This window comes from Tauraco erythrolophus, chromosome 17, assembly GCF_009769465.1.
Source record: "Tauraco erythrolophus isolate bTauEry1 chromosome 17, bTauEry1.pri, whole genome shotgun sequence".
Classification (NCBI taxonomy): Eukaryota; Metazoa; Chordata; class Aves; order Musophagiformes; family Musophagidae; genus Tauraco; species Tauraco erythrolophus.
Window position 1 is genome coordinate 10845147 of NC_141481.1, and position 15765 is coordinate 10860911.

General features: G+C 40.1%; 1 protein-coding gene across 1 annotated transcript in view; it reads left to right on the forward strand.

Moving 5' to 3' along the window:
- SDK1 (sidekick cell adhesion molecule 1) overlaps nt 1–15765 on the forward strand; it is a 402092-nt gene that overhangs the window by 265326 nt on the left and 121001 nt on the right. The window contains exons 10-14 of the mRNA XM_086622010.1: nt 1101–1217; nt 1477–1644; nt 3689–3791; nt 4934–5110; nt 13756–13892. Of these exons, the coding sequence (XP_086478136.1) occupies nt 1101–1217; nt 1477–1644; nt 3689–3791; nt 4934–5110; nt 13756–13892 (702 nt within the window). The remainder of the gene's footprint in view (nt 1–1100; nt 1218–1476; nt 1645–3688; nt 3792–4933; nt 5111–13755; nt 13893–15765) is intronic.

The window sequence follows — 15765 nt, forward strand, 5'->3', positions numbered from 1 at the left end:
GACTCGTAGAACCTTGATTTTCGTCAAGTGTAGCTGCCCCAGCTGTAAGGTACCCCAAAATGCCCTCTGTGACCTGAACACAATCTGCTGAAGCCTGTAGAAAAACTTTCCATGACATTAGGGGTTTGAGGTGAACTCTTCTATTTCACACTACAAAAGGAGAACTTAGTGAAAAGAAAGGTTAATTGTGAAATACTTTTCTCTTTCCTTTATACTTAAATAATTTAGTTCTGCTCTAATGTAATTCTGCTCTGAATTTGAGCTACTACTTCTTGTGTATGGTATCATTTTATCTGGCTTTTGTCTACAACTACATTTAACAGGAGAAAGAAAGTAATACAAATTAAATGTCCTTTTTTTAGCCAAATAGTCTGATTAAATGGTTTTGTTAATGAAGTACACCCTTCTCTATGGAAGAATTACAAATCCTAGTAGTCTCTTTTAAAAGCGATTATTAACAGGCATTTCTGTAATACGATAACTCCTCTTCAGGAAGCTGATTTTTAGCCCAAGAGCAGTTTATACATACTGACCAGAATTCCTACTGGCCTCAGAAAATAGATCAGCCCCAGTTCCATATATATCTAGAAAACTGCAGGGGGGAAAAAAATGCAATAAAATGCAACTGGGGAAAAATAAGAGAGAAAGAAACTTGGAAAATGTCTTGGATGAGACTCAGGTTCTAAATTCTTTTGGCTGACATTTAGGTTTCAAAGTTAATGCCTTTCTCAAGTCGCTTTTCATCTTAAAGAACTCTGTTATGAAGATGAAAGAAAATAGTTTTGTTTATCTGGATTTCTCAACTTCCCCCCAAACACTCATTTTGAGCTTTATCTTCCTTTTTCTGTAAGCCGTCTTACTTGTACATTTACAAGCACTGATAGATTTTTATTTTCCATGGAGATAATAAACTGAATTAGACAATTCCTAGGAGATGCATAATGAAAGGTTACTGTCACTGCTGAAAGGTTTTCATGTATTATTGTCATGTCCTTCTCCATGATCAGCTCTATAAAAGTGGATGTAAAGGAGTCCATCATAATAGGTAAAAGATCTTTCTGATAGCTGATACATTGAGTTTTTTAAATTTTTGATTCTAGACATTAAACCAGCATTTATACAGCCTCCAGAGGATACCACTGTTACGGAGGGAATGACCGCAGTGCTAACCTGTGAAGTTTCAGGGGCTCCAAAACCTGCTATCTCATGGAAGAAAGGTAGCCATTTCTTAACTTGTTGTGGAAAAACTGTAATCCATGTTTTCTTGCCCATTCCTATCACTGAGATTCTGCAGATCCACTTAGTGCCTATTTCTTCATTTCTCCGGTTGTGCGAGCAGAGGGTTTGTCGTGGGGCTGTTGTGAGCCAGCGGCCCAGATAGGCTGTAATAGTCTTTGGGAAGAACTGGAATTGCAGCGCTTAATCCGTGCAGTCTACGTGACACTAATCATGCTGGTTTTCCCTTCTGTGTTTCAGGAAACCAGATCTTAGCCAGTGGCTCGGTTCAGATTCCTCGCTTCATTCTTCTTGAATCTGGAGGGCTCCAGATAACACCCGTTTTCCTTCAGGATGCCGGCAATTATACGTGCTGTGCAGTCAACTCTGAAGGAGCTCTGAATGCTTTTGTGATGCTGACAGTGTGGAGTAAGGATAATGCTTTGTTTAAAGTCTAACTTTAATCAAGTATTAATCAGTTTTTGTTGTGCGCTCAGGAAATTTTCATAAGTAATTATGCTTTTCTAGTTAATAGAGATACTTGTATGATTTATTAGGAATAATGTATCTATTTTAGGAAACCTATCACAAATACCCTTTTTGTTTGTAAAATTATGCATATAAACTTTTATATTTTGTGAAAGGAAGTGTATTTAAATAGAGCTTCAATCACAATTACAATTATGCTCAGGTTTTGCCTTGGTGAATCTGGCATTGCAAATTAGACCTTTTAACTTGCAGATGTGGCTATTTGCAGTTGGTTCCTGCCTCCCGGAGCGTGCAGGCAGTATAGACCAGCCCATGCCGTTACTAAGGCTGTAGCCACAGTTACAATGGATATGATTTTCCTCATACCTTTGTATTTCTTTGTGGCCTTGGGCACTGTTGGAAGCCAAACCAAAGTACAGCAGATTTCAGCTAGTGTCTCTTGCTACAGATTGGCACGGCACGGGGCAACCCAGGAAGTGATTTTGTCCTTCACCATCTGCCCTTGATCTCTATTTTTTCATTTTTTCTGTTGGAGAAGAGAGTCCGATCCAACAGGTTCACCTGTGTTACTGCTAAGTGAGTTAAATTTAAGTGTAACGTGTGTTTTGCTTCTAAAGGTAGGAAATAATGATCCATGAGCTGGAATTAAAAATAATTAAAACCGACGAAGGTGATGATGATAAATACAGAAGTGTTGTGACTCTCCTTTCCTGTACTTGAAGTACTGATCATCATACTGATGTGTGGTGCATATTTGACATTTGTTAATCCCAAAACTGTGCAAGTTAAATGAGCGACGTTTTTCCTTTTGAATTTGGGAAAACCTGAAAACAGCACTGGCAGTAAATGTAATGTACTTGTGTCTTATGGCCATCATGTTTATATCTTATTGACGTATAGAGTGAGTATATGTATCAGGATGTTACAAACTGAATGATATGCAGGCGTATGGATCAAGTAAAGGAGATTCTTCCTATTAATTCTCAAAGGCATAGTTCTTATATGTATTAAGATAGTTCCTGTTCATTGTGCTGCATTGGAGGGGGAAAAGAAAAGTGAATATAACCTAATACTTGTGTAGCCACAGCACCATTGTAAAGCTAGAAGGCATACAGAAGTACATCAGGAATAATGCTAAAAATTCCACGCTATTAGAGTTAGCTTTTGATTTTGCTGATGATTCCTTCTTGTGCATGTATGAGAGATCTCCATAGACGCTGATTATCTCTGTAGGGATTTGGGACTGATTAACATTATCCACATATCTTCTATACTCATCCTAGTTGTCTACCTGCTTCAGCTGATGCTATCTGCTGCTGCTACTGTGTGTTAAGCATAATAGAGATCTTTCACACCAGATCTGGTTGCTGTAGTTACAGCAATTATTGTGTTCCGAGTCTCCAGGAGGTGCTTGAATAAAGATGTTCTGAAACATTTGAGTAAACAGCATATCTGTCTTCTATGCAAAATTCAGACTACCAGAAGCTCCTCCTCCTTTAACCTCTTTCCTGTGGGGTGCCATTTAAGTTTTCCTGTTTCTAGATATTCTTCTAGTGTATTCTTTGCATAGATTTCCTTTGGTTTTGTTTTCCCTGCTCCAGTGTGACTTCTTTCCTGACTCAATGCATGTTTGGATTTGTTCATAACGCATTACAAACATACTTGCTGCCTTATGGCTTCAGGGAGTCGCTGGATGCTTACCACAAGGCAAGTCAGAGTTAGTTCAGCTTTAGCACTCTTCCTACGCAGATCTCTGCCACCTCAGACTCATGCCCTCAGCTACTTTTGCTTCTCTGCACCCCACAGCGTACCACCTCTTCTTGACACAATGACATTGGAGGGAGGGGGACCCTTCGCAGCGAAGACTTGGAGAGGAATGGCCTGCTTGCTTTGATTGACGAGCGTTCAGTTGCCTGCTCTCTGAGTGAATACCCAAGTCAAAATGCTGTGATTTCACCTGAACTATGGCTTGTATTCCTTTCAGATCGCACTTTCATTGTTCACCCTCCTGAGGATAGCACTGTGATCAAAGGAACCACAGCTGCTCTGCGATGTGAAGCGACTCATGATCCTAGAATTTCAATCAGGTTGGTGGTGTCAGTTCTCGTTTGTGGGGTTTATCCAAGCTTAATTTTATAAGCTATACTAATAACACTAGGTGAAAAGTTTCAGGACCCCAGATTTTAACACCAGACCCCTGATTACTGCATTATAAGGTTGTACACTGTATCATTAATCATATAAATCCCATCTTCCATTTCAGCCTTATGTATTATTTACAATGAGCTATGTTCCACTTCATGACTTCAATATAGCCTTCCATGATTTTACTGTCAAGGTTAATACACTATCAATAAAACCAACTTGTCAGAAGCTGATTCTTAATGAGAGTAAAAGCCAAAGAGAAGGAATAGGATTTCAGAATTGTTTACATTGGGGTGCATGAAAGCAACACAAGAGATGCCCCTGTTCTTGGAAATAACTCAATAACTAGGGGCTATCTTCTGCTTTAACTGTGTAAAGGAAAGTAGAATTTGTCCAAACTATTAAAATTGGCACTAAGGCATTCAGAGGAAGCTCACCATTTAGAAATAAATTTACCATGAAAATTCATGTAGTCTGAAAGCAACACAAATGAAGCAAAATGCAAGGAACAGCTTGGAGGGTGCTAGAAGGGTGAACTGCAGAAAAAACTTCGTCAAGAGAAATACGAAATACAGGTGTAAAAATTTCATGTAGAGGTACTTAATTGTAAGACCATGGGCTTATACACATCTCTAACGTGTTGGTATGTGTGTGTTTTAATGGACAAGCTCTAGTAAACCTTGTCACAGCAGTTTAAGATGTTACTGATTGTGGCAATCTAAGGTTGATACAGTCTTAGCAGAGGTGGGCCAGCCCTCAGCTGTTAACTTCAGAGTATGAAGTTCTAATTTAAAAGGCTGATGAAGGTGGACTTTAGGATTTGGATGTCAGTACTTCACCTTTGCCGTCTAAAAAATATAGTATTGTTTATAAAAAATGTGGTAACTTGGATGAATTACATTTCTTATTCTGATCACTGAGCTAAAACTAAAATTTGTAAAAGACACTGGTCCTGAAAGTAACTTGTAGGTGCCTGTAATTTTTAATGTGTGATTACAGAAGCTGATATCTTATTGCACAGTTCAAATAAATCTGCTTTGAAGTCCTTGTGAGTAGTTATTAACTGAAGCATTGCAATACTCAGGTATGTTTGGAAGAAGGATAGCGTCATAATAAATCCATCCAGCAGTTCCAGGATCACAGTAGAGAAGGACGGAACCCTCCTCATCAGCCAGACGTGGTCAGGTGACATCGGAGACTACACCTGTGAGGTCATTTCTTTTGGAGGAAATGACTCCAGAATGGCTCGACTAGAAGTGATGTGAGTATTCCATCTTAAATATACATTGTGCTTGGTTTCAGGTACCCTTGGGCATTTTTCTGGCATTTCATTGTAGGAGATCTGGGGAGTCTGAAAGTTTGATTTTTGGTGTGGGATTTTTTTAGTAGAAATTAAGCCTGGCTCATTCCTAATTAAATTGCCTTGAAACGTGTCCTCCCTTTTGCAGCCATGCTGCTTCAACTTCCAAGTAACTGCATCTCTCTAAATCACCATGTGTACATGTCAGTCTGGTTGGGTGATTGAGCTCAAGGGATAATGACTAAGAGATTGTAGTCTGCCTGGAGCCAGTAACAAGTGGGCTGCTGCAGGGGAGGCTAATTGGACATGTGCTAATCAGCATTGTTATCAGTGATCTGACAGCAGTGTTGGAATGCATGCTCATCAAGTTTGTAGATGGCAAAAAATGGGTATGGGGCAGTTTGAGGTACATTCAAGAGCAGGACCACCATTCAGAGGGATCTAGACAAGCTGAGAAATGGGCCAACAGGAACCTTATGAAATTCAACATGGGCAAATGCAATGTCTGCATCTGGAGAGGAATAACTTTTTGCAGTAATACAGTCTGGGCACTGGCTGGCTGGTCGCAGTTCTGCTGGAAAAAAAACTGGGGGTCTTGGTAGACAGCAGCCGAACATGAGCCAGCTGTGTGCCCTGGCAACAAGAAAGGCTGACAGTATCCTGGGCAGTGTTAACACCAGCCCAGTAGATTGATGGACATGATTACCCTCTTTTATTTGACACTTAGTAATCTACATCTGAAATACTGTCTCCAGTTTTCAAGACCAGACTGGTTAAACTGGTCTGAACTCATGGATGACCCTTCTTTGAGCAGGAGGTTGGACCAGAGACCTCCTGAGGTCCCTTCCAACCTGAATCTTTCTGTCATCTCATGCTTCAGGGCTTTCCCATAAAGCCCAGGTGCTGCGCTGTGATGCCAAGGTTTTAAGAAAATGTTTTCCTCCTTTTAGTATTTTTTCTCTGTTAAACATATGTCAGAATAGCTGGTCCCTGGACAGGCATTGCTTACTCTTGCATTCTCTTTATACATAGTTTATCAGGGGAAAAATATTTTTATGTATGCCTTTCTTTATTCCTAAGGATCTTTAAAAATAAAAACAAGAAAACGTTTAAACTGCAGTTCATTTCTGGAAAAGGTTTATAAAAGTGTCATTACAGGGTTCCTTGTTTTCTATTTCTGTCATTCCACTGGGGTGAAGTGCACTTCCATTTTATTTTTATTACTAAAAGCAACAACTGTGGGTTTGGTACATGTGTGGAGCAGATCAAATGAATAAGAAGGTAATGTTTTATGTAGACTCTTTATTTATTTATTTATTTGAGTAGTGCCACATGCTTTAATTTAACTAAAATTGCATCTGTTTCTGCTGGCCATGCCTGATCTCTCTGAGAAGATGGCAACTTCTGCTGTTGGCAGTGTAATGAGTTCACCTCTGAGATTTGCTATGCAGAGGGCTGTTTGATACAGCATTGTTCTGACAGTGCCAAGGCTAGATCAGATGCCCATTTTCAGAGAGTGGTCATACATTCTTCCTCTAATTAAGCACTCCTCAGCTCTCCTCCCGGAGTGCATTTTACTGCTGGTTTGAATCCAAGAGCAGAAGACAATTCAAAATATATTGCTACTATATAACCATACTTGCTTTTCTCTGAGGCGGTTTTTGAATAGAGGGCAGCAAATTATAAAGTAAAGACTGAAAAGAATGTTAAAACCTGGACTTTGAAGCAAAGCTATAAATATCTGCTAAACACTTCGGCAGTCTCACCATTTCTTAATCCTAAATGGCAAAAGATGCCCCATGCAACCCAGTACAGCACAGCAGCTGTGTTTACTTGCAGTTCCCCGTTGACCAGTAAGGAATGGTTTTATACTCCATAAAGCCTGGGCTAGAAGTTATCTGGGAGAGGCGCATCTCATGTGCATTGCTGAGGCTGCCTTTCTTGCATCCCAGCTTGTTCCAGTTGTGTTGGCTGGCTCTCCATGCACTGGGACTGGCTCTTAATCCTATGTCTCTGCTTCCTCCAGTGTTCTGTTGCTGATCGCCTAAAACCTGTTTTTCCTGAAGGAATTAAAGAAATATATGAGACCCACTTTTTTAGAGGACTTCAGTAACTGATAAGTCACTCAATCATACCTTAAATTGTGACATTTTATTTCAAAGTAGTGCTGCAGGTAGTGCAATAATGCCAAAATACATTGCATTCCTTTGCAGCTTTCATCATTATCGTTTGGCTCAGCAGCACAAATCTGTGAGAAATAGAGATACATGATACAACAGAAGTGAAATGAAGAAGAAAATGTGTGGAAAGGAAATGTCTGGAGCAAAGCTTAAATTAAATTCTAGCTCGTGTAGGAATGACAGATCTATAACATTCCCTGTTCTCCCAGATAATTCTCTTGTGCAGGACATTAACAAACAGGGCATGTACATTCCCATCGATGAGCACTTACACTTCAGTGCCTTGAGTAGCTCTAATGTCAGACAAATGTTCAAAGGAGACCTCTCAACCAATTACAGACTGGAGCAGTCTACCAACGGATAATATCGTAGCCTACCTAGCTTGATCTGACAACTCCAATTGTCTCACCACCTTTTTTCCCCCAGGATCCAGCATGTCCCTCCTCTACCTTCTAGGCATGTCAGGAGAAATTTCCAAAGGCACAAATAAGTTTGTTACTGATTTCGGTTCAAACTGATTCAATTCAAAGCCGTTGACCTTCAGGGTGACCTTCAGTTATTGAATCTCGGAGTGGTCTGGTTTTCCAACCTGTGAAAAGAAGGAAAGAAAACTTTTTCTTCCATTGTCTTCCCTTGTCGGAAGACAGGCTTGGGGGAAAAGGTGCTGTTTCTTGCTAGAAGAACGTACACTGATAGCACAGCGTGGTAAACGGTGGTGGTGCAAGCAGGATGGATCATTTTTCTCAACGTGTCTGTGAAGAAATAAAATATTTGAAAAGGAAAGCCAGAAAACTAATGAAGAACTTGCTAAAGTGCAGCCAAAGGTTACCTTGCTCATCAATTTTGCACTGATGGTACTTGGGCACAGAAACTAATTGCTAGTCAAGATATTCCATTCATTTGTCTTCCCTCTAGATGTGTTTATTCTTCATGTGCATCACTTGATTTGATTTGCACGAGGTAGAACACTTGCAAGTGATGCTTCTCTTCTGCAAGAGATAGATTTTAATTTTTTACTTACCTTTTTTTTTTTTCTCCTAGCAGAGCTTTTTGACTGCAAATATAGAAATTTTTGCAGGTCTTTTGATGATGAGCATGTGCTTCTCTTGTATTCCTTCAAGTCATAGGATTTGATCCTGAAAATAATTATCTGTTATGAAACATCCCAGCTTCGTTTAGCTTACTTTTATAGTCCTGTAAATACCGTACTGAAATACGTATAGAGGAAAAAACAGTTGTTCCTAAAGCCACATAAGCTGAGTTATCACAGTGTATCACTCACCTGAGGGGAAACTGCGCCGATTCCAGCACAAAGTGTCCTGAGGGTTCTCAGTGTATATAAAATATGCAGAATTGCCACTATCTATGCCTGATGATACCTGCTGCTCAATATCAGCCTGTCTGCAGTCCATACTAAAGAATCTCTTTGTTGTATGAATGTGACTGGAAAGTATGGTAATGCAGCATTGTTGGAAAATCAAAGCCCTGTACAAGCCTCTGTTATGTCACAACATATAGTAAAATCTTTTAGGCTCTTTCTCGATGCAAAAATATGGAGAGGACAATGTAATACAAAAATAGGCAATTCATTCCTGGCAGCAAGTTCATCTTCTTTCAGTTCTCTTTCACCAGAGAAAGAACTATTATTATTCTGTCTTCTTCAAAAGCAGGAGAGGGGAGCTAACCACTTATAATAAAACCCAGTGGGTTGCCAAGAATGCACAGTATTGCCTTTGTCAATCATTTAGACATGAATTTTGATACCCTTTTTACTAGAGTATTTGTAATTGCTACTTTTTCCAATTTCTTCCCAATAACAAATCAAAATGATGTCTCATTACAAACTTATCTTCATATGGATCCCAGATCTCTTGGTTCCACTAGCCCATCTCTTTTCCTTTCTGCAGGGAGTGAAAACAGGAAGGATGTCAAACTTGAAAATATATTATTCCTTCCTCCCTAGAAAGAAAGCTTCTATTTATTTTTCCAAGCTCTCTATTGAGATGTCATCTGAGAAGTAAGGTTCACTGCTGAGTCTAAATGCACTTGATACTCAAAAGAGAAATACCACCTAGAAATACACTCAGAAATACAATTGTGTCTCTTCATCATTGAAGATATATGAGAAATATAGGTGTTTTTAGGAACAAGAAAGCATAAAATTCAAAAGCTTTTCTCAAGTTGTCTGTAGATTTGAGCTTGTGATGACACTAAAATGAAATGGGAAATAAATCTACATGCTCTAGGACGTGGCAAGCCTTTAATTTCAAAAAATCCACCTCGTTGTAGGCCTATGAGAGAGAGAAAGCCTCAAAACTAATGAATACCTTGCAAGAATCCTTCCTGTGTTTAGAAATTGGAGAGGATTCTTTTCCAAGAGAAACTGGAAAGTCCTGAACAACAGATGACACGTTTCTTAATTTAAAACATTATAAACTTTTATGAGCAAAGCCATCAGGGCTGAGTGGCTGTTCAGGCTTCCTGCCTCAACTTCTTACCATGTTATCGGGTCCAGCAGATGAACCACCTGCTCCTGAGTAAAACTTGTGTGGTGGACCTGATTTAGGAAATCATTTATGAAATAGGAGCGGGGCTTTTTATAAACTGACAAGAAAACTTGTTTAATCTCCCTTGCCTTTTTAGTAATCCCCTCTTCAGTCACAGTCTCTCTAATTACCTGCTGTTGGACCATTTTTCTCAGAAATCTCTCCAAACCATGTCTGGTTTATTTCCCTCAGCAAATAGTCTGCTTTTAGCTAATTTTATAAAACACTCTGTGTTTGCTGAGTGAATTTTTCAGCTGCCCTCTGGCAGTGATGAGCTGACTCAGAACATTAGGGTTTCTGTTTTGAACATGTATCATCTGCAACTGGCTAATATTTCTTTCCTGGATTGTCACAATGACTTCATGTTCTTTTCTTGCAAATCCGCTATTTTAATTGCTTTGTCAGAGTCCCCTCAGGTCACCTTGGTGGCTATGCCATTAACCCTGGGCTTATCTATCAAATACAGATTTAAAAGTGTCCGTATACATATTTTGCCATCATACAAAGTAAGTTATGGAAAACTTGCCTCCATGCAACTCTTCAGCATTAGAGGAGTGAGAGCTTAAGATATTCTATATTGAAAAACCTTCATGTGTTTCCTGTTTGGGGCTTCAGTGAATAAAACCAAGAAAGATAATGCTGGAATTAAACTTCCAGTGTCCAGTCAAGGGCTGTTCTGTGCCCTGGGTATTATTGTACTAAATTTTATCCACTTTCTTAGTGTATCAGAAGTTGAGCAGTTCTGCTCTGAGGTCCTTCTCATCCTGAGGAAGCGTTGAAATTGTCATTCCCTGCAATGATTTCTTGGACGTTAGCAGCAAGGAAAAGTAATTCTCTTAAAGGAAAAAAAGAAGCAATGATCTCTTTTGGGAACGTGAATATTCATGATGGTGGTACAGGTCTCATTTATCTTCCCTTCCACACAGTATCTGGTAGCAAATGAGAAGGAGACAAAGTGTAAGTGCTTGCTAAAGTAAGAATTACTATTTATTAATCTCTGCTTCTGTATACTGCAAAGAGAGAAGTACACTTCTGTGCTGAAATGTCTTTGTAGTTTTAAATATTTATTTCTGTCCAGGTATGTTTCTTAGGCACTTGTTATGTCTGCCTTGAGGGATTTAAATCTGTAAGCACCATCTGTTGCTGTTGGGTATGGACGTATATGGCTAAAGAATATGATATCAGTGGAGATAGGTGCACTGTGTGGCTGCTGCACCTCGTGCTACTCGATCTCTGTCCAAACAGAAAGCGCCCGTTTCCTTAGTGTTGCTGACTGAGTGACCATTTGGTGTCAATCTAAGAGAATAATCAACTAAACCCAAATCCTAAGCAAAAAAAAAAAAAAAAACAAACCTGTTTAAACTCAGTTTGTGCTTTAAAAAACAGGAAAAAGGGAATTTCTGCCCTCCTCCAAAAAATCTTTTGAGACTTGCACCCTAAGGAAAAGAGACTGAGCTGTAAAGTCATGTAGCCTCTGTCCTAGAATGAGCTGTTAATTCAACCCTTTTTAAACATGTGGGGAAACAAGATCAACTAGTAAATGCACATCCCGGAAATACCCTTAATATATTCCAGGCGTGTTTATTTAGTTCCCAGAAAAGGAGTTACATGGGGATAAGTTTGCTGTGAGCTCCCGCTCAGCTGTCCCTCCTACACTGCTCCCTGGATGAGCATCGTCTTCTGGAAGAAGCTGAAGCCACAGCCCATCTCTGAGCTCTTCCCCACAGGGGCTGGTGATAAATGAAGTGGGGACTGGGACTTCCGTGAGCCATGTCACAACAAGACGTTTCGCTCCCTTTCCTTCAGTAATTTCCTTTGCCAGCTTAATCACAAAAACACTTTTCCAACCAGCTTGCTTGGGACGTAATGATAAATTGTAGTGGAGGTTTAATGTTTATTATAATTTAATGTTTCATTCAAAATTAAGTAGCACACTCCTGTAGTCCCTCGGTAAATGGCCATGTCTTAAACCCCCACTCCACACTTTTCAAAGCACAGACTTATTCTGTCATTTAGTCTTGCAGGCTGACTGCCCTCCTGCTTTTTTTTTTTTTTTTGAGGTCCTCTTCTTCCCTAAACTTGTTTATCCAAAGTTTTGCAGTGCTCTGTTCAAAATCTGCTTCTGTCAGGCCCATGCATACTCACTCCTGTGCCTGCTGCTGCTTCTTAGCCTAAAACGGGCCATGTCTCAGCTGTCCGTGCGTCGGAAGTCTGGAGCTTGGTTGGTGCATGCCTAGACCTAAGTGAGAACATAGTCAGCCTACGCTCCTCATAACCAAGGTGTCTTGAGTGATTTAATGAAGTTAAGATCTGAATCACGCCCTGAGGTGTCATTGCATGTTTACTACAGAAAGAGCCTGGGGTGACCTTGCTGCTAATTAGGTTAGGTGTTAAAAGTCAAATGAGATGAGAGGAGACTCTGCGTCTCAGGGTTTAGCCTAAGGAAGCGTCAACCCTCCTAGCCTACAGAGAGGTGGGTAGATGAGTGTCTTCCACTTGTGTTGTCTCATTATCAAGCCACTCCTTGGCTCTTCCATCAACCTTTTTTTTTTTTTTGACGTTAACAGCATGTAGCCATCATGAACATGTGAACAAAAGCGTGTGCAATTTTAACAGAAAAATAGTGAAGCTATTGTCTGGCTCTCCATATGCTCCTCAATCTTCCAGTAGAAACCCAAATCCAGGACGTATTTATTGTTCTGGCTTAAAGCCAGAGTCTGCATTTACTTTCATGAGTGGCTAAGGAGTCGTGGTTTTTAAATAACTGTATCTTCAGTATCATGATAGATTACAACCAGAAATTACTACGTTTTTAAATTAAGCATGTGAAGTACCCTTGTGGCTTTCTGCTCTGGCCACAGTAGATTAGCAGTGGTGCTTGCTGAGGAAGGGTCCTCCATCTTCCTGGGGAGGACCAGTAGATTGAATGGGTGAAAACTGGTCCTCCTTGCTTTTCCTTCTTTGTCTCAGGTCCTTGACCTCCTTAGGAACCAGGATGATAAGGAGCAGAAATTGGGCTCAACTATAGTGGTTGAAGGGCCTTTATCACTTAATGCAGATCAGCATTTAAGAGATTTAACAGAATTTAGTTTTCTCACTGCACCATGCAGCTTCAGACTTTCAGCCAATGAGTACAAATGAAATGTTTTTCCACAAATTGCCTTAATGTGGAGAAATTACATGTTTTAATTGAGCTGCTGTTTTATTTTTGTTTTTTAATGTTTCATTTTGTATTTCCATGCGGTTTCTGCAGGCATTTTCACTACATTTTCTAGTTGGGTGCTTCCAAAAAAAATCCCTATTATAGGAAGGAAAGATTCTGCCCATGACAGGATAAGCCTGAATCCGCGAGTAAATCAAGCTGTTCTGTAGCCTAAGAATACATATGGTAATTTTGATTAGTAGCTCTATATGGATAGTGTCAATGTCTTCTGCTTCCTTGAGTATGAAAAATTCCATGTTAAATCATATCTCCCATGTGTTTTACTGTTGATATGTATTACTGCTGTCACATTGCTGGGACATCGTCGTAAGAAGGGGAAAAAGTGAGAGGGGAAATCTATTGACCAACTTGTCTCAATCAAAAACAGTTTGAAAATTGGCTTTTTTCCACATTTAGCAACGTTTCCATCAACAGTTCTAAGCATCAGCCTTGGGACTTTCAGCTTTTTTTTTTTTTTTTTCCAAATAGAATAAAATTGTGAAGAATTCAGAGATGTCTTTCATTTATTTAATTGTACAGTAGCTGCTGGTAGTTTTATATCTATCATCATATGAGTCTGGTGTTGGATGCCTTTAACTGCCTGTAAGACTGTAGCTGAATGAAATGTAGATTGATTTTTCTGTGCTGTTTTTCCTCTCTTTCTCTTTTCCTTAACAGCGAGCTGCCTCATTCCCCTCAGAATCTTCTGGCCACTCTGAATTCCTCATACAGCCGCAGCGTGATGCTCTCCTGGGTGCGTCCCTTTGATGGAAACAGCCCTGTTCTCTACTACATGGTCGAGCTCTCCGAGAACAGTGAGTAAAGTCAAATATGTTTCAATCTCATGTTCTTCTTAATTATTCAGCCTTCTTTCAGACTCACCTTTTACCAGAGCTACTAACAAAATGTTACTGTTGTTTGCTGAATGAGAGACAGTGTGCATGAAGGGGAAGCCCTGCCTTTTACGCTCAACTATTTGCACGCTCAAAGAATTAAACAACTAAAAGAGGCCCGAGATGGTGGAATTGTTACACAGGAAAGCCTCTGTTCCCCCTCCAGCATTGCCAGCCAGACTTGAGGCACAACAGCTCCTTCCTCGGTACTTCTATTCGACGTGTAAAATAGCAATTGTCACATTGTATTTCTTGCCGTTATTGTCTTTTGCTCTGGGTTCATGGATATCTTGATGCATTCAGAGCCCCAATTTCACCTGAAAAATGTAGGCAGGATGATAATATAAGGAACTGATGGTCTGTCAGAGGAAGACACTTGAATGTCAATAGGAGCTACTATCTTATCTGTGTATGGGTTCACGTATTTTCTTCGCTTTCCCTAGGTAATCATTTTACATCGTTTTTTCAGGTAGGTAGTGGAGGATGCTTAACTGTAAGATATCCAAACATCCAGCTTCATGGGTTACAAACCTGGTCATTGTGAATTACCACTTCTCAGTTTTATCAGGCTGTGTATCTGGTCCTTTGTGGCTAGCAGTTTGCAAGGTTATTCAGGGGCACTGCTAATGCCTCTTTAGGAGTTGATGGAAAGATGAGGTTGTATGGAAATCGGTCACCTTGGCAATACTTTCTAATCTCCATCACCCTAGGAGTTGGGAATCCAAGCCTAACAATTGATTCTTGATGAAAAAATTAAGAGCATCACTTTTTCTGACATGTGGAAATTAGCCACTGCATAACTGAATGTGAAACAGTCCTGACTTCTGATTGTCTAGAGAGTAGCATTTTGTTTTGCCATGCAGAGAGCTTGAGATGAAACTTGAGCTTCAGGTCACATACAACCCTTTCGCTTTGCAGGCTGGAATGCATAACTTTTCAGATGTGGAGGTCCCAGAACTGATGATCTTGACATCTGTTAAGCAAAGTGCAGTTTTCTAATCCTAGCAGAATTCCCAAGTCATGCCCAGGACTGCTGTCCTTAAAACAGTTCTTTTTCAGCAAAGACTTCTGATCTTTTTGGAACAAATGACTCAGAAAATTCAGTGTTCTGCCCTCACACCCCCTCTCTACCTTTTTATCACCACCTTCTTTTTTATTGTCACTCTTCTCTCCTTCCCCTCCTATTGACAATAGGCCAGTAAGTGCCTTTTTGCTTTTCCTTACCTGTTCTTTCACCCAAGGACGTTACCCTTGTGTTTCATGTTTCCCAGTGGCTTTGACAATGACTAGCTAATAAAATCCCAGTCTGGGAACATCATGCAAAGGTGCTAGAGCTGTATTTTCATAGAGACAGCACAGAGCTGGCAGAACATATGCACCTGGGTCCTGGGCTGGGCTGTGCTCGTTGGGAAGAGTCACTAAGAGAGGAGGCAGCTCACTCAGTGCCAGGAGAAGTTTGAAAGGTCTTCAAGTACCTTTCTAGCACAGATGCTCTGTGACTGTTCTAGCATAGGAATGGGGTAAATGTGCCATCATTTTGAAAATGCTATGATTCATTCACTGAAATTTGTAGAAGGCTCAGCAAAAATCAGCAATAGTTCTCTGGAAATCATGCAGACAGTCCCTCAGAACTCCCCAGGATCCTGTGAACCCTTGCTCACTCTGTGAGAGATCCAATAATTTTAGCTGATGGCATTGCAATCTACCACTGAGAGAGTCTCATTATCACAAATCATAGGTATATGTACTTCAGCAAGGTTGCAGCTGCAAAAACCACAGACCAAGTTTGTTGTGA